Raw genomic sequence first — 27450 nt, forward strand, 5'->3', positions numbered from 1 at the left:
CAAGCAGCTTCTGTCTTGTCCACTGGAACACTAGTCTCTGAGCCCTGAGTTGCCATGTAGTAAGTCCCACACCCTGAGGCCGCCATGCTTAGGAGGCCGCATGGAGGTACTCTGATGAACAGCCCCAGCTGAGCTCAGCCTTCCAGACATCCCTGCCAAGGTCAGAGAAACATGAGCGAAGCCGTCTTGGACCAGACCGTCTGCCAGCTGAACACTACTCAGCCGAGCCCCGGCTGAATCTCTGCAAAATCACAAGATACAATAAAATGGCTTGTGCTTTAGTCACTAAGCTTTAGGATAGTTTGCTGTGCAGCCTAGAGAATCACAGAATGTGGAAGGGACTTTCAAGATCTGCTGGTGAAACACTGCTTTTGAAGAAACTGATATCCAGACTGGTTAAGATTCCAAGGTCACTAGTTAGCAATCAGTTTAAAACTAGAAACTACGTCTCCAGGCTCCCAGCTCTGTTCTTTCATTCAGCCCATCTTGGTTTCATCACATCCCACCTCTACTTTTTCATTCTGTGGTTGTATGAACTCAAGAACTCCCAGAGCATGTTCTCAGAGGTTGTATCTTCTACTTATTTAAAAGTTAAGGATAATTCTGACATATTTTCTTTCTTATGCCTTTATCTTAATGGGTGAAACTGGGGAAGAATTACTATTTGGAGAGTATGGAATAAAACTTCTGACCGAAATTTGCTTCAGTAATGTGGATAGTAGTGTTAGCTTCAAAAAGTATGCATAAGATTTCACCTCTTCATTTCCATTTCACGTGAAGTATCTTCAGGCAAACCTTGGTGTTACTTTCTTCCAGTACTTATACAGTCAATGTTCTGCTCCCACTTGTCAAGGCAATCTATGACCTTTCATTAGATCTAGTAACAGTTCCTCAGTTTAATTTCTTTAGTTAGCCGAAATACATATGAAAAGGCAATAGTGAGCTTCCCAACGTTAGTCTTGTGTGTGAACAGTTTACAGGAAACATTACAGGTGTTCGTCAGGCGCCATATGAACCTGAAACTGCAGATTAATGATCTGCTCAGTAAGCAGCCTTCTCATTAAGTGCTTCAGACTTCTGGGTACTGTGTTCATTACATTGCTACTTAGCAAAGAAAATAAGACAATTCCAAGGATAAAGAAACTAGTTCTAGGAGCCATTTAAAAGGAAAAGTAGATAAGATATTGGCATGCAGGCAACCAGCACGTGGTATGTAGAGCTCAGATGGCCATAAACGGCTAAATGATTTAGAGAATCATCAGTGTCTAACATTTTCCCCCAGCAGAAGCTTTACTCTAAATTTACAGGAAATATTATGAAGATTTTTGAAAATCAAGTTTATTACCTGATAGATTTCCTCTTCTTCCCTCAACAAATCTATTTCCTCCATATCCTACCTTCAACAAAGAAGAGAGATCCTGAAATGCCTCAAAATGGGAAGGCCCTGCCCTGCCAATGCATTTGTCCTTGGAAAAAAACACCAATTTTCAAATGCATGACTGCATCCCTGAGAATCAGAAGAGTTCTATTTCATTAAAAAGGATTTTCCGAATTTGCAAACCTTTATGAACTTGCAGAATACTTAATAAACCAAATTCCTCCCTATTACTTCAGGTCAATTGACTTCAAATTGCTGGTTTTGTTTTTTCTAAAAAGTTTACTTATCACGAAATACACTTTCTTTACTAACTCACGTATATTCCCTATAGAATTCAGCTGTACTACTTGGCAGAAGGTTTCTAAACTGAGTAACAGAACAGTGTATTGGCAACAGTTCAGGGTGACTTAACATTTTAGTTTCCTCATCCATAAAATGGATGTCCTGCCAAATTTACATGATTGTTAAGACTCAAGTGAGACACAAGTACTTTGTTAACTGTAAGGTGCCAGGGCTACACAAAATGAAGTTATGGCTATTATCTATGCATGCCAGGGGGAAAACAAAAGTAACTTTACAGCAGTAAGTATAAAACTTTTCCTTCCATTAACTCCAACGACTCATGTCTTATCCAGATCAGCCTTCCACCTACGGAGAAATTTGCAGGATTTTCAAGTGGATGAAACAAAATTAATAGCAATGAGATTCTATAGATTATGAAATAAGATCCATAATCCCCCAGTGCATTAGCTAATCAAATATTTACACTGTTCTTATTTTATTTTTCATGTTTGTATCCATAACTAGACTATCCAGGAATCAGCTTAATGATTTAGCCTAAATTCTAATCCCGCCTTCACCATTTACTTGCTGTGTGACTTCAGCAAATTACTTAACTTGCCTGACCCTCCATTTTATCATCCATAAAATGGTATTATAATAACAGCACCTACCTAATAGCATTGTTATAACTATGAAATGTATCAATACATATAAAGTGTTTATAATTATACCTGGCATTTAATATATGTAACTCTTTTTATGCACCTTCTTAGTTTGTAACACTGACAGGCATAGAGCAGACACTTAATAAATCCTGGGTTGATGGATTTCACTAGAAAGTAGGATGGAACTGACCAATGTGAAGTCATCCGGTCTACTCCCATTTGAAGCAAGGCTGTATCAAAACAATCAGACCAATCAATGCCTTGTTTATTTTTAAACATTCTTAGAGAAAAGTCTATATTTTTGGACCTTGTCAAGTGTTTAACAACCTATACCACTAGGTTAATTATAAGAATGGATTCCTTAAATCCACTAGGATTCCCTCTACATATCCATTTCCACAACTGGCCTCTCTACAGCATTATAGGCTACTGGTCAGCCTTTTTAATTTTTTCCAAAGCCCAACAACCTCAGCCCCACTAGTCTTTCCTCACAATGTTTATTTTGACTTGAATTCCCAAGTGTAGAAATATTTCAGGCACTATATTGACCCAGGTTAAAAAAATCCTGAAAAACTCAAAAAGGATTACACTGGAAAGTGTAAGAAAACCAAAAACCACAAAGTAAACTTTTAATAGGTTTCAGTCTTGTACTCATTGGCTCCAAAAAATGTTGGCTGATTCAACAATTCTGATCGGAACTACATATTGCAGAAGGTAAGTGAATATATTCATTTTTATTCATTCCTATTATAATATTATGAAAAGTGAGCCCCAGTATAAACTGAATAGAGTCACTCAAGGAATAAAATCAATTAAAGACGTACTGTGTACTTAGCGTCAGACAGACTTGGAAATTCAGTGCTTTAAGCTAATCTCCCTCTTGATATTTTCAGACCTAACTCAGTAACACAAGTAATGCTTATTAGTAATATTAATGTACCATATGCTATCTCTGTCAACTTAATAATCTTCTTGGATTTTTTTTTTTTTACTAAAATGTCAATCTAATTTCTGGAATCCTACCCAAGAGAATCTATGCAAAATTACAATGAACAGATTCATTCTATAGGCACGGTAATTAGCCATGGGCCCATTCATGAAGGCCTGTAATTAAGTTCTTGTACATATTATAATAATTTTACTTGAAATCATGAAATTTGCATAATTTGGCTAATATAAACAGCTACTAGTCCCAGGCACTGTACTAAGGACTGTACTAAGTCCTTTAAGTACATTATCTCATTTTATCTTTCTAATGAGAAAAAAAAAATGGCTCATTCAACTTACTGAAGGTTGCACAACCAGTAAGAAGCAAAGTAAAGATTTTAATTCAGTCATTCTAACATCAGAAAACCCTTCCCAATGAGTCTTTTCTACTGCTTTATACTGGAGAGATATTTGAGAAACATTTGCAGTAGCACAGTGAAAAAGCAGATTAAGCCAACGAAATATCTTTTCTATAAAGAGCCACCAACACCATCAACCCAAGGAGAGAGAGGAGGGCTCTAATGAGGGTCCCCCAAAAAATACGTTTTAATTTTTTGTTTGTTTTTAAGACAGAGCAATAAAAAATATCTTATGTCTCCAATTTTTATATTAGGAAAAGCAAACATAAAACTATTAGATTATTATGATATTAAAAATTATATTTCAGTACAATGAATTGACAAATTATTTCACTGCAGTTTTAATTTCAGAAGATAATACAGGGCCGGCCCGGTGGCTTAGCGGTTAAGTGCACGCGCTCCGCTGCTGGCGGCCCGGGTTCGGATCCCGGGCGTGCACCGACGCACCGCTTCTCCGGCCATGCTGAGGCCGTGTCCCACATACAGCAACTAGAAGGATGTGCAGCTATGACATACAACTATCCGCTGGGGCTTTGGGGGAAAAAATAAATAAATAAAATCTTTAAAAAAAAAAAAAAAGAAGATAATACGAAAGTTCAAAAGAAATGTACACATTCCCCATTTTCATGTATGTGGCTTAAGTAACTCCACTCTCATCTACGGCTGATCAACATACTCTGTAACTCATGTCCACAGTGGTAGTTTCAAGGATGGGCATATGAGCCCATCAGAGCTATTTGCTGGGAGTTCTAGGAAAGAGAGAAGTTATCAGAACTCTTTCTTCCTGTGGATGATGTGGTGATACAGGATCAACAGGTGGGAAACCACCACTGCCACTTAGCTACAAGATAAAACTACCTCTGAACCCTTCGGTTATTGCACTAATGAATTCCCTTTATTATTCAGGCCATTTGATTTGGCTTTCTGTTCCCTATGACCAAAGATTCCTAATTAAAACAGGAAGTCAAAAGTCAAGAAATATTAAAAAATAGTAACAACATTCTCTACTCCTTCTCTGATCTTTCCCCAACACAACTACCTAAGGGAATCCATTGTAGTGCACATATTTTTAAACAGGTGAACCTTATGAAATGTTAGTGTAGGAGCTGATGATGACAACACAGGAAAACAGAGATTTTCAGTTTCAACAGGCAACAGTGTTGGTTAACAATTTTACAGCACTGTGTGGTTGACAAACCTTAACTTGTGAGTTCTGTATCATAATTGTTGCAGTTTTACTGAACTGGCAATTCAGTCCTTTTGGATCAAGCAGCCTTTAAGAATGTGATGAAAGCTATGGATTCCCTTCTCCAGAGACCTGTAAATATCCAAATAATACCCATTTCCCATATGGTTTAGGTGATTCAAGAACTCTCCCATCCCCAAGCCCACTGATATAGATCTACAGACCCCTAGAACCCATGTAGTACCAGTGCTCACGCAATATGAAAAACAGAAATGGAGCAACTAGCATCTTCCTGGTCGGTTTCTCAAAAAGGTCATCCTCTCTGCCTGAAACTCCCAGAAGTCTCCTCAAAGATGCCTCAAATAGACACTCTCCTTTAAGAAGCCGTTCTGAATCCCACCAACCTGGGAAGGCTTTCATTCATTTGTCTTCTATAATAAATATAAGGCAGGAATCATGATGAACATGTACAGAAACTTTTACTATTCTGTCGTCAAAATTCAAATATGATTCTATATTATTACCATATTTCCCTGTTCAATCAATTTTTAAGAGACAGGGAAAGCTTTATATAGCATTTATACTAGATTAAATAAAGCATTTGTTATTATTTCTATAAAACACAGGACAAAAGGCCCTCAGTATGATCTCCCTTTATACACACACTATCCCTATGAGAAAAAGAGCTTCGATTTGAGTTATTTCTCTCTACTGCACATTTCCAGGAGGTAACTTGCTGTAAATGAGAAGACAACGTGTACTACCTCTGAATCTCTCTCATTTAATCTGCAGTAATTAATGACACTAAAATTTTTATCTGTAAACATCTCTAATAAGACCAAGAAGCAGGTAAATTCAATTACTGCTTTATATATCAGGAGAGAGAGATGTAGAAAAATTAACTGCTTTATTCCAGGTTGTCATGGCTGGACAATACTAAGAAAGTGATGCTTTTAAAAGTTCAGAATGCATGGCCAAGGTGACTCCTTTTTTTTTTTTTTTTGTGAGGAAGATCAGCCCTGAGCTAACACCCATGCTAATCCTCCTCTTCTTGCTGAGGAAGACCGGCTCTGAGCTAACATCTATTGCCAATCCTCCTCCTTTTTTTTCCCCCAAAGCCCCAGTAGATAGCTGTATGTCATAGTTGCACGACCCTCTAGTTGCTGTATGTGGGACACGGCCTCAGCATGGCCGGAGAAGCAGTGCGTCGGTGCCAGCCCGGGATCCGAACCCGGGCCACCCGTAGCGGAGCGCGAGCACTTAACTGCTAAGCCACGGGGCCGGCCCCAAGGCGACTCCTATGTACGATAAATTCATTTAGACTTCAAAAAGCTACAAAGCAATTTATCACAATTATTTTATTATCCAAATAATTTCTCACTACTTGTGGACAAAGTCACAAATAAATTAACACGGTATACAGCATAAGTATAGATAACAGATTTTCTACATACAAAATTTGTAAAATATTAATATACTTTTCTATTCTAGTTGCAGATTAAAAGTCAGTAGTCACAATCAACTTTTTTCAATGGCATGTGAAACACAGTAAACTTTTATTGCACAAAATAAAAAATTCAGAAGGGAACCTTTCCCAATCCGTTTTGAACTTCATATGTGAGAGCTCATGAAGTTTAATAAAATGAATGGCAGTGGCGCACACTAGTTCTATCAAAAATCTGACAATAAACTTGACAGGTTACATATTCACCACATTTATCTTTTTTTGTTTTACTAAAATTTGAACCAGACGTCTTCTAGGTTCTGTCACAACACAGGACTGTTTTGCCTGTGTATTCACCTATAGCTAATTTCCCTCCCCTAAGGCAGACGAGGTTCTTCTTCCCTTCACAAACAGCCTCTTTCATTTCCAAAGACAGTCAGCCTGGCCCAGGAAAGATCCAGGACGTGGCCTTGGAGGCTGCCTGGGAGGAAGGAGGCCTTCCTCCGGGGTGGGTCAGGTGCCTGGGAATAAACCCAGTGTGGGAGCCGGGCGGAAGCCACCTGCAAGAGGATGTGGTAACCAAGCATGTGGAGATAAACAGGCAGGCTAGTTCAGGAACGCCACCAGCGTCCAGCAGGGAAGGAATAAGCCAAGAGTGGTTCTCAACTTTTTGGATTCCCAGCACATTTTCAAATATTGGAAATTCTGACTAGGGGGTTTTTCTGAAAGCTGTCTGTGCACAAGATTGAGGAAAATACCTGTTTTCCATATTGAGGAATGGGGAGGGGTGGCTCACAGCCATCAGCAACAGAGTGCTAGCTCTGCTCAGATATCTTGCTGCACAACTAGGTCACTCCTCAGCATCCGGGAACTGCTTTTGAATAGAACTGTTTACTGCCAGGCACTGATTTCTGCTAGGCCCAGGAGGTGGTTTTCCCACATTCCAGTAAACACTTGATCCTTCTTAGATGCCAGGCTGAAGCTAAGTCTCCTATCTCTCACCGCAGGTAACTGTATCCCACTCTTGCTCACAGCCCCGCTTACAGCAGCCAGCACGGCATGACAAATGAAGTGGAGTGAAAACAAATATGACACTTCCATCACAGTTTAGGACCCACGATTTGAGGTACCACTTATAACAGCTAAAGAAGGGAACAGAGATACAGCTCTCGTTATTAAATCTGCGGACACAGGCAGGCCATTGTCAAGGTCCACTACAGGCAATACCACATGGGGGAGGAAGGGCTTCATTTCCAGGGCACAGAGGCAACTAGGCGACATTGACAGGAGGACCTGAGGAACTTAAGAGACTGGGGTCCTAGGCCTGTTTCTGAGAAAAGAGTTGAGGCAACCAAAAGAAAGCCAAATTATCAAAACTGAAACACAAGGTTAATGCTGGACTGACACTAAATGCTGAATTTTAAAATCCTTCATGGCTGGAATCAGAATTGGTTCCAGAGCCCTCGGTGTGGCTGAGTCAGTCAGGAGGCAGGAATCAAGGAGGTGGGGATGGGGGTGGTCTGTGAAGGCTGGAATCCAGGCAGCGTCTAAAGCCTGCTTTAGCCTAGCAGTGAAGATGACTAATGGTGGAAACCAGACTCAAGAAATCATGAGTCATCCGGAAGGGAAACCAACATCAGTGTCAATAACTTCTCTGCGAACTTGGAACACATGTGCCTCAACAAATATTTTGGATCTAATATCTTGCAACAACATTGAGTCGCTCCTTCATTTTGGATAGGTCAACGCTTACTTTTCTATTCTCAGACCTCTTCGGTTACCACATGAGGCTAAGAATATTTTTTTAGAATATTTTTACCAGTAAAAAACATCAATAAGAGGTGACCTTTTGGAAAAATGAATTATTACACTTGAATTCTTTACCCGGAAGGCAGGCATCCACAAACAGTCCACTCTAGCCGGCATCACACTCCTCAGTAAAACTGTCAGTGGACTAACGCCCAGAACGAATGAGCAGTTTGGTTTCACAATCACAGCAGCACAATTAAAACCTGAATTTCTATAAAATGAGATGTTTGAGTTAATTTTCCTCACACACTCCCTCCCAACTTAAGAAAACATTTGCTAATTTCTTATTATAGGCAAGGCATTGTGTGAGCTGCTAAAGAGATTACAAAAATAACCAAGACCAAAAACTACTTGACTTGAAAGTAAAAACAGTATTAAAAGGTTAAGTATTGTTAGTTTGCTCTTTATCAGAGATGTAATACTTCAAGATTTAATTCAAAATATTTTTCCAGATATTCTTATAGTTAAAATATACTGCACTACTACTGATACCCACAACAACACGGATGGAATTTCTAAAAATATTAAGCTAAATGAAAGAAGCCGGACACGTAAAAGACCACATTCTATATGATTCCATTTAGATGAAGTTCAAGAACAGGTGAAACTGATTTACAGTAGTAGAAGTCATTAAGTGTTCACCTGGATTGAGGGGAGAGGGCTTGATTTGAAACGGTGATGGAAATATCCTCTATCTTGTTCTGGGTAGTAGTTATACAACTGTCAAAACTTACTGAACTGAAAAGTTAACTATGCATTTTACTGTATGTAGAATATGCCTTATAAATGTTAAAAAAATACACTGGACTAAATAAACATCATTAGGGTTCAGATAAAAGCATTGCAAAGGGTAAATGCTGGTATCTGTTACACTTGATCTCCATGGCGTTTATGAAGAAAATATTCCCAATTTGGAAGGAATCAGATGTAACAGATATAATAAGTTTAATAACATAGTCATATAGCCTGCTAGATTTCAGTCACTTATGAAAGATCCTAACACAAAATATAACAGGATTTGTATACAGTGAATGGAAACAGAATTTGCATCCGTTTCTTTCTGCCCTATCAAGTGAAAACAAAACAAGTTTTAATTTGCATCATATTACCCTGTTACCAGGCTACTTGGGCTATTCAGGGGGAAGGCATTTTAGAGAGTGATTCTGTAGTATTAGGATTTCTCAAGGGGAAAAACCTTGAGGGAGGACATCAGAATCCCTGTGGGGCTTTTCCACCCTCAGCCAAATTCTGATTCACGCTTCAAGGGCTTGGTTATGACTCCCAGCCAAAGTCAGTCACTTCCTGACAGGAACGAGTCACACCCTCAGCAATCAGGTCAGGAAGAGGAAAGAACCAGGTCCTGGCTGAGAATTCAGGAAAGGGCCTCTGCTAGCTCCCTACCCCTTTCAAGTCAGGAGAGGAAAAGGTGGAGCTCGGGGAACAGATGTCCCTGGCTCTCTCTCTCTTCCCTCCTGTCAACTCAGGGAAGCTGCACAGAAGTGCTTAAGCCCAACCTCTCAGCTCCTTTAACTTAATCTAGGGAGATTATGCTAAAGTCACCTACACAAGAATAAGGGAACTACGAGTGACCTACCAAGTTCTGTTGCTTTCCAACCCAGTGCTAATATTTCAGCCAATTTACCAAGGAATAAAGGGGCATAAGACCATACAGCAACAACGCTACTTGCTCACCTTCGCAAGGTGCATGAACAGCTGTAGAAATCAATATAAACAAAGCTTCCGCCTGAAGCATTCCCCCCGTTCAACTGGAGTTGGGAGCCTGAACACATCTGTGGTGTTCTACACATTAATCTAATGCACATCTTGAGCCTTCTCCAAGACTTGCTTTTTAAAGCTTATAGTCTAAGGCCATGTTATTTTTATTTTTATTTTTTTTAATTTTATTTATTTATTTTTCCCCCAAAGCCCCAGTAGGTAGTTGTATGTCACAGTTGCACATCCTTCTAGTTGCTGTATGTGGGACGCGGCCTCAGCATGGCCGGAGAAGCGGTGCGTCGGTGCACGCCCGGGATCCGAACCCGGGCTGCCAGCAGCGGAGCTCGAACACCTAACCGCTAAGCCACGGGGCCGGCCCTGGCCATGTTATTTTTAGAATTATGAAAATAACAGCTGCATTTGTGTGTCAACCATCCCCCAGTGTGGGCCTTGAACTGGCTTCGGATACACCCAAGTTCTGTTCTTAGCTGTGCTATCGTGGTTACCCAAGTTCTGTTCTTAGCTGTGCTATCGTGGTTTAAGTCTCTTTTTTCACAATCTTTAAACATAAATTGCTGACAATCTGTTGGCATGTTCGTCTTCCCCGCCAGTCTGCCTACTTGTTGAGGGCAGAGCCGTTTCTGCCTGTGTATTGAGGAATTCCTAGTGCTGAGCACAATGCCTGGCACAGAAGGTGGTGAATAGACATTAGATAAACGAATGGATTTCTTTGGTTTTTTTTTATGAGTTTAAAGCTTTATTAAAAATTAATTGAGTTATTTTTTTTTAATTTTTGTGTATTGTAGTAACTGGTTTATAACATTGTAAAAATTTCAGGTGTACATCAGTATACTTCTATTTCTGCATAGATTACATCATGTTCACCACCAAAATACTAATTACAACCCATCACCACACACATGCACCGAATTATCCCTTTCACCCTCCTCCCTCCCCTCTTCCCCTCTGGTAACCACCAATCCAATCTCTGAACGAATGGATTTCTGCATGAGTTTTTGGTTTATTTTTTATCACTTATTAGAATGTAAGCTCCACTGAGGACAGGTGCCTCTCTATCTGGTTCTGTATCCTCAGACCTTAAATAGCACATGACCAGTAGGACATCTTCAGGAAATATTTACTGAATTAATAAAGTCGGTGAGACAAGATCAATCCAGTGCTCTGAGCTAAACGAAATCTCTATGCACATGACTTTCTAAAAGAGCAACAGAACTAACTGACGAAGGCCACTGCCAGCAAATTCCACAGTCAGCTTTCAAAGGGATTTTTTTTTCCCTAAATAAGTTAGTCAAGACTGTGACTGAACTCTTCAAAACAAGTATTTTGGAATACAAAACAAGCCACTAGCCACAGTTTAGGCGACTGTAACGTTCAGGAAAACCATGATTACCCCATTGCTCAAAAGCCGTCCGCTGTGTTGCTTACCCTTACAGCAGATGACAAGGCCTGTGTGGAAATGTTCATATCTCCTCTGTGATTTGTACGCTGCACTACGCCTGTTATAGAAGCATGTACTCAGTGGGTACTAAATACTATTTAAATTTAAATGGAGGCAGGAAATATGAGATGGTCTGGCAATCTTCTGGATGCAGTATGGGTTTGGTCTGGCAATCTTCTGGATGCAGTATAGGTTGAAACCCAGTGGATGACAAGAACAGCAATTCTAAGTGTAGTAACTGAAGGATGGAATTTCGGCTTTTATTGAAAAGTCACTTCCATGCGAGGCTTAAGTATAAAGCAAATAATCTTAAACTCTACCTTATTTGGAGAGAAAAAAACACCTTCTTCCTTGCATTTTGCTCTCATCTACCCTAATGGAATGGAATGTCTAACTTTTCTTAGGTCTGATGCTGGAGGGGGCCTGGCAGTGTTTAAGCTCTAAAAATTGGGTACAGGCCGAATCATTCCCAAACTTCAAACATACAAAATGAGAAACACTATTTCGTTTATCTATTTTGCAAACTCAAGATTCTTTTCATTTTTCATACCACTAAATTCAAAACAATCCAAACGATAAGGGTAGCAATTTCTTTGTGTTCACGTCCTCACTTTCACCATTTTGCTCTGTATCATATCTTAGAATTTTTTAAATCATACTCATTTAAGAATTTTTCCATTTAAAATAACTGACCATTCAAATGACAAGTAAAAACTACAAATATGCTTTTATTAAAATTTCGCAGTCCATATCAAGAACACTACGCTTTGTATCTTCTTACAAGATACTCTAAAATCTTAAATTTGCTAGATTAAGAAATGTTCTTATTTCTTACACATTTTCTTTAGTGTAAAGGCTATCAAACTGTCATTTAATATCTCACTATGAATCTTTACATTATATTCTCTTACCTTTCTTACTAAAATTATATATATATTCATAGTGATGAAACAATTCTATTGTGAAATGCATGTACTGGAAAATCCAATTTAGGCTACCTCAGTCACTTACATTTCTCCATATTTAGTTGTTTTATAATGACTGTGACTATTATTTATTGGTCTATTATGTGCCAGGAACTATCCCTCATACTTTGTATATATTAATATATTGAGCCTTATAACAATCCTGTAAAGTAAGTATTGTTACCCCTTCTGTATTATCTCTACTACATTTTTCTGATATGGAAACCAAGGCTCCAAAGTTATAAGAACCTGACCAAGAGTTGATCTATATCCAAAACCCTACCTTTCCAATCACACCATATAGCTCTTCAATAATATCTTTCATTCATTTACCCCTTCATACAACAAGAAATTACTGATCACCTACTGTGTGTCAGGCACTAAGCTGCTCACTGAGGTGACAGTTCTCCTCAAGATGCTCACAGTTTAATGAAAAAGACAAAAAGTGACAACGAGCTGTATAAATGGAAGGTATAGGCCTGGGGGAGAAAGGTGAAATCTGTAATAAATGAAAGGGGTAAATCTGGGTTAAGATATAGGTAAAAACAGCTACCCATAATACTAACAACTTTAGCTACTAATTATGGAGGGCTTTTAGCGTATCAGGTACCACAATCCTGCAAAGTAAGATTTTTCAGATTATATCACTTTTGATATAATCATCCTTGAGGTGGGTTCTAATATTAGCTCCATTTTACAGGAGGGGAAAGTTATGTCAATCACTCAAGGTCACTCAGCTAGTGAACGTCTGGGCTAGAATTTGAACTCATAACTGTCTGAAGCTCAAGTTTAAGTATCGGAGGTCTCTATCTCTGTGCAGAAGCAGGCTAAGTGTCTGATGAAAATACTGGGACAGAGGCAGGATAAAGGACTCTAAGGACAATGATGGGCAACTGAGGAGCAAGAAAAGGAGCTGACATGGATAAATTAAAAGGACCACAGGCCAGCAGAGAGGCCCATTTCTTCCTCACCACAGACAGCGGCTGTACAGCAGGATGCCAGTCCACATCCTTGGCCGAGGGGAGGCTATCTACAATAGATGGAGGAAATAATCTTTGAACACAGGGAAGAGTCATCCTTTTCTTTTAATCTCCAGTATAAGCACCTCTAATTAAATTCAGGTTTTCACCTGCAAATCCAAACCTCAAGAAAAGATCATTTTCACCTGATCTCTAATACCTACATTTATCCAGAGTTTGGGATCCCCTCAAGGAGGGGAACAAAGGGCCTAGTGTCTCCTCCTCCCCTCCACATCCAAGTGGACGTAGATTCCCAAGGCATCTCCATAGGCCCCTGAGAGTGGGGTTTAGGTGTGCAGGTTAACAAGGTGGCTGACAAGGTCCTTCCTCTCAGAGACCCACCATAATCTCCAATTCTGAGAATGAGGGGCCAAAACTGACTGTCTGCATATGCAATGGTCAAAAACCAGGAAAGGGGTAGTGGGAAGAATGCAAAAGTCAAATAGGTTAACATCAGGTCAATGATTGCTCCCCTCACATGCTGCCTGACTGCCCTCCCTCCACTGAATGGTGAGCTCTCTGAACCATCCTCCATGTTTCCACATTTTAGTAGTAACTATGGAATCAAGGAGAATCCTGACCACTGAGAATCTCATCATTAATCCTCCTCTCCTCTGTTCTCCCATGATATTCTAAAGGCTCAATTCGTGATAAAAGCTATTCACTTCTTACATGTCTCCCACCTCACTTTTTTTTTCTTTTTGAGGAAGATTAGCCCTGAGCTAACATCTGTGGCCAATCCTCCTCTTTTTTTGCTGAGGAAGATTGTCCCTGGGCTAACATCCGTGCCTATCTTCCTCTACTTTATATGTGGGACATCGCCAGAGCACGGCCTGATAAGCAGTATGTAGGTCTGCACCCAGGATACAAACCTGTGAACCCCCGCCCGCCGAAGCAGAACACTCGAACTTAACCACCAGACTGCCTCCCCTACCCCCCGCCTCAATTCTTGTGCATACAATTATATGGTGACACAGGGGAGCACAGATACTTTGGTTAGAACTGCCTGACAGCAACTGGGAGAATGGAATAAGCCACAGGTACTACCAATGGAAATACAATCCCCACATTTATGAGCCATTTATTGGGAGCCTGCTAAGCGTCAACCCCCAGGACATTTTGCTAAGATTCCCTAAAGGAGATTCCCCCTGAAATAGGTTTCCTGGAATTTGGAGAGCATTGTCAGTCTGTCTGAAGATCTGTGAGATTATAGGAAAAAACACACACGATAATTATCTCTTGGCAGAAACCACATGCTATTCTTCAACTCCTTTATCTTTAAATACACGTGTCTGCAGCACAGCCACTGTCATGATCTTCCTTAACCTGACATTTAGTGGGCAGTTCCTGCATCCATAATGCGACACCGAGCAACACAAGACAGACAGCAATGTTTGAGGGGAAAGGACTTAGAGATCTCTGAGGTTAAGAGCAGCTGTTCCCATGACTGCTTTCAAATAAAAGAATTCATTATGATGGTGATGTAACCACCACTCATGGAGTGTGAGTGAAAAGGCCCCACAGTCAGCACTCTACACAGCACCTTGCATTCTCCCAGTAACCCCACAGGGCTGAAGCCACAGGCTCAGAGATGCCTAGAAACCCGCCTCAGGTGACAGATTCTAGGACAAAGCCAACCACAAACTCAGGTCTTCTGACTACCAGCCTTTCTTCCCCCCTCTTTATGGCTCTGCATCAACACAGCCTTCACCCGCTTCTTTTTAATTTTTTTTCCCTGTCCTCTCTTCAGGGATTAACTTTCCCCAAAGAAACCAAGAAGCGCTCTCTTTAAAATGTTCTACTTTTCCTAAGTATCTAAGATCAGTGAATGTATTCTGTTTCTTTACTATTTGTATCACTTAGAAACAATGGTGGGTTTTGTGTGTTGGTTTTTCTTTTTTTTTAGAAAGAGTATCTTATGTTTTACACAAATTAAGCATTCAGGGCTTGTTTAATAAGTAACAGCAGAAGATACAACAACAAGAACTTGATACAACAAATGGAGGCAATTCTTTCAAACCATAATATAAATTAAAACAAAACTTAAAATAATGTTAAGGGTCTGACTGAGTTTTACATGTGGGGAGGGTGCATTTTTGTTTAGAATTAGTAGGAAATAATTTTTCTTAAAAACAGCACAAATCAGGGAAAAAAAAAGCTTAATGTTGTGTCTTCGTGATGCCGCAAAAAAAAGTTAGCCGTCATTTTGTCTGTGCAAAGCCAAAGATTATTTTCAAACATCTAGATAGACTGTCTGGAGAAATCAAAAAAAATTCAATTATGTAAACACAATCTTAGTTTATATAAAACAAGCTTTATAAACAAGCCTCTAATTTGCATAATTGTAATTTGTGAAAGAACATATATTTACATGACTTTGACCTACGGCTAAAGTTCTGCCAAAGTTAAAATAAAAATTACAGAAAAGAGAATTTTAAAGACCAATATCCTTTTTTTTTCCAATTTCAAGTATTTGTATTTTAAAATAATGTGGGAAATAGAAGTTCAATGTCCAGGATTGGAAGCATTAAATATAAAAGCAACATCTGGACTTCACAAAAGAATGTATTTTCTTTCATTTGTATTTTTGGCTGCTGAAGAACTTACTGCAGCAAGTTCCTTCGATTAGCATTCAGACATGTAGCCAGGGTAGCAATAAATACTACGGCAGAGAAAGTTGCCTATTAACCCTCAACTTTTCTGTGCAAACGTTCCATCTGATGTTTTGGCTGAATAATATTTGAATTGCTCTTTGGTACATGTCCAAAATATTCTATTGTTGACATTTTCATCCAGTATTCTTGAAACTGGCTGCTTCTCGGGATGGATGCTAATTGAGCTGCAGTATTAAAAGGCAAGACAAAACTAAAGGAAAAGCAATAATAATGATAATGACTTAAGATAATCACTTGATTGTATCAAATTCTCACAATCTCTGTCTTTACGTATCAAATTCTCACAATCTCTGTCTTTACATATCAGTTATCAGTCAGTCAAGAAGTACATTTCTTTGGTTGAAGGTAATTGGAAGTGATGTTTTTCTGTTCTAAAACCAGTGATTGTTGCACAGACCCAGCCCCGAATGCGTTATATCAAACAAGCAACTTAAACCTTATGACATTCAAAGCTTCCATTACAATCTAAAAAACAGTCCTTTAACAAATGTTTGTTGAGTCTCTACTATGTGAAAAGCATTATGATACACAGGCTGGAGGGTACAAAAGTGAATAAGATAGTGCTTCTCCCTCCAAGACTACAAACTTATTGTTAACAAGTATTGAATCAGCTAGCATACAAAACGCAAACTGATAAGTATGATAAGAAAAGAAAATCTAAGGGGCCAGCCCCATGGCATAGCAGTTAAGTGCGCGTGCTCCGCTGCTAGTGGCCCAGGTTCAGATCCCGGGCGCACACCCAACGCACCACTTGTCAGGCCATGCTGTGGCAGCGTCCCACATAAAGTGATGGAAGATGGGCATGGATGTTAGCTCAGGGCCAGTCTTCCTCGGCAAAAAGAGGAGGATTCGCGTGGATGTTAGCTCAGGGCTGATCTTCCTCACAAAAAAAAAAAAGAACAGAAAATCTAAAATATTAGCTAGAGTGGAAACTTTTATTAAAATATAATCATTTAAATCTAACTTGCTAAAAATACCACTTTGAGAGTTCGAGACAATCCTTCAACTTAAAGCCAGCTTGTAGGATTCTTAATGTAATCTGATCTCCCTTCAAGAAAGTCAGAATTTAAATAGTATCTCTGACAGAAATCTTTGCAGGAGCTTTTGGTCTAAATTTCTTGGTTTCTAGAAGGAAAAATAAATAAATGTACAACCATCAACATATGTGACTGCTACAACCACGTGAGAAAAAAGAAAAGGGTGTGTGTGGATCTCTTTTAGAGCTGTGTCTGTCAGATCCCAAGAACAACAAGAACTATAAGAGGAGACTCGGGAAGCTTTTGGAAAGCAATTATTTGACTTGAGAGAACATGGAAGATAAATCATGATTATAAATTTGAAACCGAAAATAACAAAAGATTTACGAAAAAGGGCAAGACTGACTATGCTCAAAGAGAAAAATTTTAAGGATAATTTGCTTTGTTTTTTTTTAGCTGTCATACCCCTAGTATAGAATGAATGTACATAATCACACACACATCATATATATATACATATCCTATGATATATATATATATATATATATAAAAAATCCCCTCGCCATAGCAAATAAGGCAAGAGCAACAGGAAGGCTTATTTTTCGAGAAATCATCGCACATTCAGGAACGCTCAGGACACTCCATTGTCCTAGCCCCACTCCCTCCCTTATCTTTTCATCCCTTCCAGGGCCAGCTCAGACGCTGCCTCTGTAGAGCCATCCTGGCTTCCCCTAAGCACAGTTACATGCTTTCTCCTTGGTACCAACACACACCCTGGTACACATCTTGATTACAGCATTAATCACCGATTACCGCAATTATCTATTCACATATCTGCCTCCTTCCTAGATACTGAGGTGGTGGACATCAGGGACCCTAGAACCTAGCAGAGTATGCACAACAACATTTTTATAACAGATAACTGAGGGCATCTCAAAGTGCAATAGAAGAGAATTCTACTAGGGCCATAAACCACTAAGCGTTCTGTTAATCACATTATTTCAAAAGAGTTATTCATTCTTTCAACAATGATTTGCTTGGCTTCTACTGAATATCAAGCACCATTCTAGGCACTAGGGGCATAGCTTAGAACACAAAGCACACAAGACACCTGCCTTCACGGAGCTTACATTTTAGAGGAGGGTGAGGAAGAGAGAATTTTTTTTTAAATACAGCAATGGAATGTCTATAACATTTGGGATGTTTTGCATGCTCTCTAGAAGACCCAAATGATGTAGTCCTAGTCCCCAAGAAATTTACACTCTAGTTGTGGGGATAACTAATGAAGAACAAAGACAAAATACAAGGTGAATGTGAATCATACAGAGCAGAAAAATAAGGGGTGTGAGAATTGACTGGAGGGCACTTGAGCTAGAAGGATCAGGAATAGCTTTCTGGGTTGGTGACAGGCTTAGAAGGAGGGGGAGCCACTGTGAAAAAGAGGAGGTGAGTCTGGTTATTACCAGGAAGGGGCACGGTCTGAGCCAAAGCAGAGGAGAAAAGTGGAAGACTTGTTGGAACAACAGGAAATTCTCCTCTCCTGCCGCCACTTTCCACCTAATCATTCAGCTGGGGTCCAAGTGTCATCCCCGACTCCTCTTGTTTGCTGGAAGCAATCGGTCTTTGAGACCTTATAGATGCTGCCTCTTTCATAAGCTCTCAGACCCACTCTGAGCTGTGGGGATGAGAGAGTAAGCTCTACCACAGACAGACTGGAAACCCATAGCAACCAACCACCTAAACAAAAAACTTTTTGCCTGAACTATCTGACTTGTTGTTAGTGCTGAGGAGTTGATTCCGACTCCTTGCGACCCTGTGTAGGGCAGGGCAGAACCCTGTCCGGTCTTTCTGTGCCATCTTCTCACCTTCCAGTGTTGTATCAGACAATGCTCTGCTGCTATTCATAGGGTTTCCATGGGCAATTTTTTTTTTTTTTTCCAGAAGTGGGTGGCCAGGTCCTTCTTCCTAGTCCATCTTAGTCTGGAAGTTCCGCCAAAACCTGTCCACCGTGGGTGACCCTGCTGGTATTTGAAATACCAGTGGCATAGCTTTCAGCATCACAGCAACACGCAGCCACCACAGTATGACAACCAACAGACGGGTGGTGTGGTTCCCTGACTGGGGAAATAACCTGGGCCACAGTGGTGAGAACACCAAATCTTCACCGCTAGACCACCAGGGCTGGCTAGTGTCTGATTAGCTCCTGATAATTTCCTTCTTTTTTTTTTTTTTTTTTTTTTTTAAGATTTTATTTATTCAGTTTTTCCCCCCAAAGCCCCAGTAGACAGTTGTATGTCATAGGTTCACATCCTTCTAGTTGCTGTACGTGGGACTCGGCCTCACGTTGGACGGAGAAGTGGTGCCTCGGGGCGCTCCCGGGATCCGAACCCAGGCCGCCAGCATCAGAGCGCGCGCACTTAACCGCTAAGCCACGGAGCCGGCCCTAATTTCCTTCTTTTTTGAGAATACTTTTCCTCCCTCAGCAAAGTTGGAACCATAGAAATGTAAGAAACAAAATAAAATAGCATACTAAATATAATTTCTACATTCTGGCTGTAACAAATGTTTCTATGACTTTCTACATCAACAGGAAGAGATGGAATTCAATTCACTGATTAACTGGGGGGGAGAAGCATGGGGGGGCGGAGACAGGGACATGCTCCTGGAAGCAAAGCAGCCAAGGCCCCTCTTCGCACACCAGGTACATAGAACCTGCCTCCCCAGGTCTTGGAACAACATGGATCTCCACCGGCCCCAGTGCAATAAAGGGTACAAGCCAAGTATTTCCTGCCCCTACTCCCTGGCTGTAACATCTGTGGTGGTTGTTGGAGCTGATTTAGAAACTAAGTGCCCTTTTGCAAAAATGCTCTCGTGCTAATAGGTTGCTTCATTAGAAAACCTTTGAGTACAATTTCTGGTGGCCATGCATTACTCAAATACGGAAAAGACGCCCGTGGTGAGATTTACCATCTTTGATTCTCTAAATCAGTGCATCCCAAATAAGGAGGCAACCCTGGGACTTAAGTAGTGAATAGTGCTTCAAAAGTCAGCAGAAACCCACTGGTAAAAAAGGGCCCTAAATCCCAGGAGACTAGAGGGCACACTTCCATATACGCACGTAAAACATCTCTAGACATAACCAGGGACCACGCCTCGTTTAAAAAGTTTATTTTTCTTTTCTTTTGGTCTCTTGTAAATTAGCTGATGATAATGTCAGATGTTTTACCCAGGAACTTGTGTCAAAATAATTCTCTGCTCTGAATTATAAAGTTAACATTCATAAAGGGATTAGATAGAAATCTTCAGTACTTGAGTGGGTTTTAAATTATTATACAACTATTAGTAGTGATCATCAAGTACTAGGAGAAATATGTTAGTCAACAGCTTTAATATAGCTCTACATTACACAACTAGAGACAGAGGTTAAAATTATAATTGTCATTTCGCCAGAGTCTCCTCTCCCATAGTTGGAAATTATTTTGTAAAGGCCTGTACACCATCAGCCTACTTCTGGGAATCTTTTAAAAGGCTTATTATTTTACCATGACATAAAGTTTCCATTGGCATGGTAAACATTTTCCCTTGATATACAATCACTGCAGCCCACATTAAATTTGTAGAACAACCAAAAATTGCTGAGACCTGTTACATGATATCTGCTGCCTGACATAAAATATGTTGACTTGACCCCTGTATACACTAAAGAATTAATATCAGTACCTATGCAGGGCAGGGTGAAAGAGAGGTAGACATATTTACCTTTTTCTTAAATACATCAACGCTGTTTGACTTGATCAAACCAGCTTAAATTACACCTGTAATTAAAAATAAGAGCCTATTGCCACACACTTATGATGAATTTTATGATGCCTCATCAAGTAAACACAGACTAGACCAAGTTAGTTTTCTTTCTAAACTGAGATCTATTGATGGCACAGTGGAACCAAGCTCAGAGCCTCGTGCTTACCTCAAGTCCATTTGGGTTTTTCACCCTTATTTATTTACAATTCTCAAAATAAACAGTGACACTTTACTATAACAGACAAGAGTATTTTCCTATGAAACAGATGTTGCTAATTTTATGACTTTTTTTTTTTTGTGAGGAAGATCAGCCCTGAGCTAACATCCATGCCAATCCTCTTTTTGCTGAGAAAGACTGGCCCTGAGCTAACATTCATGCCCATCTTCCTCCGCTTTATGTGGGACGCCGCCTCAGCATGGCCTGACAAGCAGTGTGACGGGGCTTGCCCAGGATCCGAACCCGGAGCACGCACACCTAACCGCTACGCACCGGGCCGGCCCTATTATGACTTTTTAAAGTTTGCTCCTATGATTTATATTTTTATGTAGTCATAATTTACTGTTAAAGCCTGCTAAATAGTAGCATAATACATTATCTGACGGCCGGAGTGACCAGGTGGTAAGTGCATTAATCTGCACAGGCCTTGCAAGTCAGAAAACCTCAGTTTGAATCTTAAGTAACTCTGTGACAAGCTAGGGAGATCAACCTGTGAGCCTCAGTTTTCTCTCCTATAAAAAAAGACTACTACTATTTGCTCCCTCCACAGGAAAGAAAACTAATAAATTCTTCTCAAATGAATGAAAGGTAAAGCTAAACCATGGAGTATAATCCCCTCTATTCAATTTGTCCCTGGTCAACAAGGAAGTTATCCAGTTCTTTAGATTTAAACGAGCAGTGCTACAATAGCCAAGATATGGAAACAACTTAAGTGTCCGTCTACAGATGAAAGGATTAAGAAAATGTGGTATATGTACACAATAGAATATTATTCAGCCATGAGAAAGAAGGAAATCCTGACATTTGCGACATGGATGGACCCTGATGCTAAGTGAAATAAGTCGGACAGAGAAAGATAAGTACTGTATGATATTACTTATATGTGAAAACTAAAAAAGCTGAACTCACAGAAACAGTAGAATGGGGTTGGGGGCAGGAGGAGATGTTGATCAAAGGGTACAAACTTCCAGTTATAAGACAAATAAGTTCTGGGGATCTAACATAGAGCATGGTGATTATAGTTAGTAACACTTTATCATATACTTGAAAGTTGCTAAGCGAGTAAATCTTAAATGTTCTCACCACAAAAAAGAAATGGTAACTATGAGAGGTGATGGAGATCTTAGCAAACGCTATGATGGTAATCATTTTGGAGTAAGTGTACTAGATCAACAGGTTATACACCTTAAACTTACGGTGTTATGTGTCAATTATATCTCAATAAAGCTGGAAAAACAAATGATTTAAAAATGAGCAGGGTTGGGCCGGCTCTGTGGCTTAGCGGTTAAGTGTGCGCGCTCTGATGCTGGCGACCTGGGTTCGGATCCCGGAAGCACCCCGAGGCACCACTTCTCCGTCCAGCGCGAGGCCGAGTCCCACGTACAGCAACTAGAAGGATGTGAATCTATGACATACAACTATCTACTGGGGCTTTGGGGGGAAAAAACTGAATAAATAAAATCTTTAAAAAAAAAAAAAAAAAAAATGAGCAGGGCCTATAATGTGAAAGGAAGAAAAACCACACCTAACTCCTAAAATTAAGTTACATCTAAAGTTATTAGAGAAGAACAGGGCTTTAGGACACAAGCAGAGACTGCTGTTTTAAACTGATTCGGCAGCCAGGAAACCGAGTCGGAGTCTGCTTAACAAAACCAGCATGGTAATTTAATTGCCAGTCTTCTAGAGGGACCCAATATGTCATCATTTCCCGACAGTGTTCTCTTTAGGGACCTGATTTTCTCCCCCCCTATTCTTCTTCCTCACTTCCTCCCACCCCCTTTTGTTTGCTTTTTTACGCTTAAACATCTCTCCCAATGGTCCGTCTACCGCTTCTGTGCATTTTTAACTCTAAATGGGGAGCCCCAGGCTTGCCCCCCAAGCTCCAGGGGCCCCACAACGAGTCGGAAATGCCCTTCGGACTACTCTGTCAAAGGGCTTCCTCGTCCGATCACTTCCCCTGCGAGCTCTGCTGCTGAAAAAAGGATCTGGCCCGCGTCCAGCAGCCACAAATCCGTTCCCCCGGCCGCCCCACCCAGCCCCAACCCTCCCTCCCAGAGCCGGGCATCCTCTTTCATCTTAAAAAAAATTCAGGTTGGGTCACACTCCTGCTCTCCAACCCCGGGCCCGCTCCCCGATCCCCGCCTACGGGCTCGCGGGCTCCCCGGAATCCCCAGCGCTACTTCTAGACGGAGGAAATGAACCAAAAGTTGTTGCTTCTGAGTCAAAACTTCCGCGCGCGGAGGCGTCCCCGTGTCTACCGTGACTGGCAGGGGCTGCGTCCCTTGCCGGTCCAGAAACTGTTCTGGGGGCCCGTGCGCACCCCGCGCCTCCCCGGCCTTCCTGGGGCCCGGGGCGCGCCCGGAGCTGAGCCGGGAGGCGGCCCGCTCCGGGGCGCGAGGGGCCGCAATGCGGACGGCGCACGGCGCGGGCTTCCTCCTCCCCGTCCCCGGCGCCCGCGCGCCCCAGCAGCCGCCGAGGGTCCCCGCAAACCTCCCCCGCGGAGGGTGCAGCGCTCCGGCGTAGTCCCCAACTTGTTCCCGCCTCGGACGCGGGGACCCGCCCCGGCCCACCCCGGGGAACCCCTCGCTCACCGATATCCCCATCCTCGTCGTCCTCCTCCTCCTGCTCCATTTCTAGCAAAACGTCCCTAGTCATCATTTGCATGGCCTCCCCCGAAGGCGGCTCCGAACTTGGCGCGAAGTTGGGGGCTCCCGGGTTCCGGCCCGACGCGGCTCTCGCGGGGCCCTGCGCCCAGCAGGGGACCGAGGGGCGCCTCCGGCTCCGGCTCAGGGGCAGCTGTGTCCCGCCCGCGCTCTGGGAAGCCTAGCCGAGGCGATCGCCGACCCGAGCCCAACCCCAAAGGCAACCACTCGCCACCCGAGCGGGGCCTGGCCACTGAGCATGCCCAGTGAGAGAGCCGAGGCTCGCTGCGGAATGATTGAAGTTCCGCGGGTTTTATTAGGCTCTCAGAAGGAAGTCGGGAGAAAAGAGGGAGTAGCTGGCGTTTGCGTTCTGCACGCGGGTGACCTCTCAAAAGGGGGAGGCGGGAGCACGCGAGGATGGGAGTGGACAGGGTTCCTCAAATGTTGCCCCCAAACGAGGCAGCATTCTGTTCCAAGGTCATATATGGACACATCCCGGGGCTGGCGTGCTTTGACATCTGTTACTGGAGAGGGGGAAATCCTGCTGCAGCTTACATGAAGAACCCTGAAGGCGAGCATGTCCGAACCGGCGCTTAAAGGCGACGTGGAACCAATGGAGGATCTTAAAGTATCAATTCCTTTGACTCCAAAGTAGGGGAAAGTGTATGCTGGGGGAGAAAGGGGACAGTGAGATTACAGAGAAAAGAGGCAAAACTCGTAGATAATAAGCAATAGAAGAAAAAGCTGAAGAGAGCAAGATCTAAATAAACATGTTCACAAAGGCAGGAGGATTTCGCATAAAGTGAGGTTTCCGAGGCGAGCGAAGCGCCCCCTGCCTCTGCCCGGGTGAGCACACACAGGGAGTGGTCGGAAGATGATCGCCGAGGTATGCAGCTCATGTGGGCGATGAAAACAGCCTTCCGTGTCAAAAAGGCAAAAGAAGCCCAAGACCTCCGCTTTGGTGAGATGTAAGCTCTATTCTAAAGCAGTGTGAAAAATACTATAATGACCAGAGAAAACAAAGAAAGTAATGAAACAAAATTAAAGCAGAAAGGAAAAAAATGCATTCCTGGAGAGCAAAAGGAACAGTAGGACAAATACAAAGACATTTCTGCTTTTAAAACACGGAGTAGTTTAAACTGCAGGTTCCTGGGGTTGTGTGTCTGCAGAACTTCTTTTGAAGGAGCTGGTGAATTCAGATGGGTCAATTTTGGCTTCTCAAAAGGGCTAGAAGATATATTTGACATTCTTGTTATATTGTCTCTCTCATACTTCTCATTGTCACTTTCTATATTTTTTTCCACTGAAGTATCAGGATTATTACGATAACACTAAATCTGTGTATTTTATTCTCCCATATACTTATTTTTGATATTTTCATATGAAAGAAACAAAACATTGAGACCAATCATAAGTGGGAAAATAGCCGTGAATATGTTACAAGACATGAGATTACTTTTAAGAAAATATCCAAGAAACACTATATTTATCTCTTAAAGAACTTTTTTGAATAAAGAAAATTGTTTTTAATATAGGGAGAAAACAACAGTACTGTGAAGATAGGGGGCAAGAAAAGTTGGGAGAATAAAGAAAAAAATGAGACGGAGAAAAGATTTGTTTCTTTTAATGACTTCTCAAAGCTTATGAGACCTACTAAAGTAGAAATTCCAGCGGTATTTTGGTTACAGGATCAGTTTTCACAATTTTCATTTAACAAATGTGTATTTAGTGCTTTTTACGTGCTAGGCACAGTTCTAAATATTTTACATTCCATCATTTAACTCGCATAACACCCCTAGGAGTTGTTACTACTCTTTTACACAGGCACCGGGGCGGCAATTGAGTAACGTCCAAAATCACACAGGGAGTGGGTGGCGGAGCGGAGATTGAAACCTGAGCAGCTCCCTCCAGAATCTGTGCTCTTAGCCGCTTCATAAACCACCTCTAGAGACATTTCTGAGTCTATTAAAAAAAAAAAAAAAATCACTTTTATTCCCACCAATTTTAAGCTCTCGAAGTCTCATCAACTCCCTGCCACAGTCCTCTCACCAAATGGTCTAGTTTTTATGGCCTAAGACTTTGCTCAAGGTTAATTAGCAGTTAGAAAACTCTTGTGGTTGATTTTGCAACGGGTTTCAATGAGTCACTTGAAATTCTTCACAGATTTTAGTGTTTACATTTTTCTTACTTGATAAATGTTGTAGAGAGACATTGGCGTCCTCATATGTAGAGGTGACTGTTGCTGGAAGGGAAATGAATTATTTACTTAGGTTAGCTATGAGTCGATTATTGGTAAATTTCATTCTTTCCTTTAATCCGTATATTTCCTGCAGCTTCTCTCATGCATTATTTTTTTTCAATTTGAGTAATATATGCTTCAAAAATAACCAAGGTAATGGGCCTATGTAAGTCACACCCTTGACCTGACCCTGAAAAATTATTGTCTATATCGTGAATAGTTTGTGAAATGAAATATGGCTAACAGGGGCCACCCCGTGGCTTAGCTAAGTGCATGCGCTCTGCTACTGGCAGACGGGGTTCAGACACACTGCTTGTCCGCCCATGCTGAGGCGGCCTCCCACATACAGCAACTAGAGGGGGGTGCAACTATGACGTACAACTATCTACTGGGGCTTTGTGGAGAAAAGGGGGGAAAAAAAGGAGGAGGATTGGCAATAGATGTTAGCTCAGGGCCAGTCTTCCTCACAAAAAGAGGAGGATTGGCGTGGATGTTAGCTCAGGGCTGATCTTCCTCACACACACAATATATATATATATGCCTAACAATATGTGGCCAAGTTACTGTATTTGCAAAGCTTTTCCAAGTTGGGGATCATAAAACAAGTATTTTCTCATTAACTGGTCTTCTGATGAATTACAACTTTTGGCCACAGGATGCTCTTTCTCTGCCCATCCCTTAAATGTTGGTGCTTCTCTGGCTTCAGTCCTCGGGCCTCTTTTCTTCTCATCTTTCCTTATTGAACTCATTCAGTCTTAACTTTATTATCCTAAGAAGGGCCGGTTTCATGGGCGTACGAACAGTTCATTCACTCAGGGTCCTGTGTGCAGAAGGACATAATGCTTGGGGTCTTAATGCTCTGCGGTTGCTGGCTTGAAATTCTTAATAACCTTCTCTTTGAATTTTTGTTTTGTAACTGAAGTCCAATGAGACAATGGAGCATGCCTCAGTTCATAAGCAGGCCTGCCTCCCACCACCTTTCTGCTTCCCTGGGACAGGTTCTCAGCTGCCAGCTGCCCCTGATTCCCTGGCACCTCAGCCCTGCCGCCCTCCTCCACCTTGCCGCACCCAGGACCAGGACCACCAGGTCCTGGAGCTGAGGACCAGGCATGGTGGCAGCTTCCCTGACCTGGACTGGCAGTGCCGTGTTATATCCAGTGGGCCACTTGGTAAGGATGAATCTCTTGCCCATCCCCTACGCAAGTGCATCCTTGGCAAGGAAATTGCAATCTCTTGTAGGTTGTCCCTCCAAAGTGGGTTGGAGCATAGAGTCCATGGGAAGTGGTGATGCCTGACTCAACTTCCCCACCCTCAGCCAGAGCGTGGTTTGTCAGTCCTACAAGTTGGTGGGATGGAGACTCAGCAGCTGGTCGGCCTCATGTGCTCTTTGAACAAGGGACCTTGCATTTTCATTTTGTGCTGGGCCCTGCAAGTTATATAGCTGACCTGATTCCAGGGTCTTTGTTGCCAGCCAGATCTCTCTTCTGTGTTGTAAATAGTATTATCTGCCTGCATACTGGACATCTCTACTTGGATATCTCTTAGACATTTCAAATTCAGCAGGTCCAAAACCAAGTTTATAATCTCTGCCGCAAACCTATTTCCCTAAATCCAGGAATGGCACAAGCTA

General features: G+C 41.6%; 1 protein-coding gene across 2 annotated transcripts in view; it reads right to left on the reverse strand.

The window, feature by feature from the left end:
• Positions 1–23946, reverse strand: part of ANO6 (anoctamin 6) — a 188333-nt gene extending 164387 nt beyond the window's left edge. Inside the window, exon 1 of one of the 2 annotated variants that reach the window (XM_004428921.3) lies at positions 23531–23946. In XM_004428921.3, the coding sequence (XP_004428978.1) occupies positions 23531–23603 (73 nt within the window). In that variant the 5' untranslated portion in view covers positions 23604–23946. The remainder of the gene's footprint in view (positions 1–23530) is intronic. The other variant, XM_087442527.1, reaches the window with a different exon arrangement.
• Positions 23947–27450: the final 3504 nt, after the last annotated feature.

The sequence above is a fragment of the Ceratotherium simum genome, chromosome 17 (genome assembly GCF_057802395.1).
Source record: "Ceratotherium simum simum isolate JZ-2026a chromosome 17, ASM5780239v1, whole genome shotgun sequence".
In the NCBI taxonomy this organism is placed as follows: domain Eukaryota; kingdom Metazoa; phylum Chordata; class Mammalia; order Perissodactyla; family Rhinocerotidae; genus Ceratotherium; species Ceratotherium simum.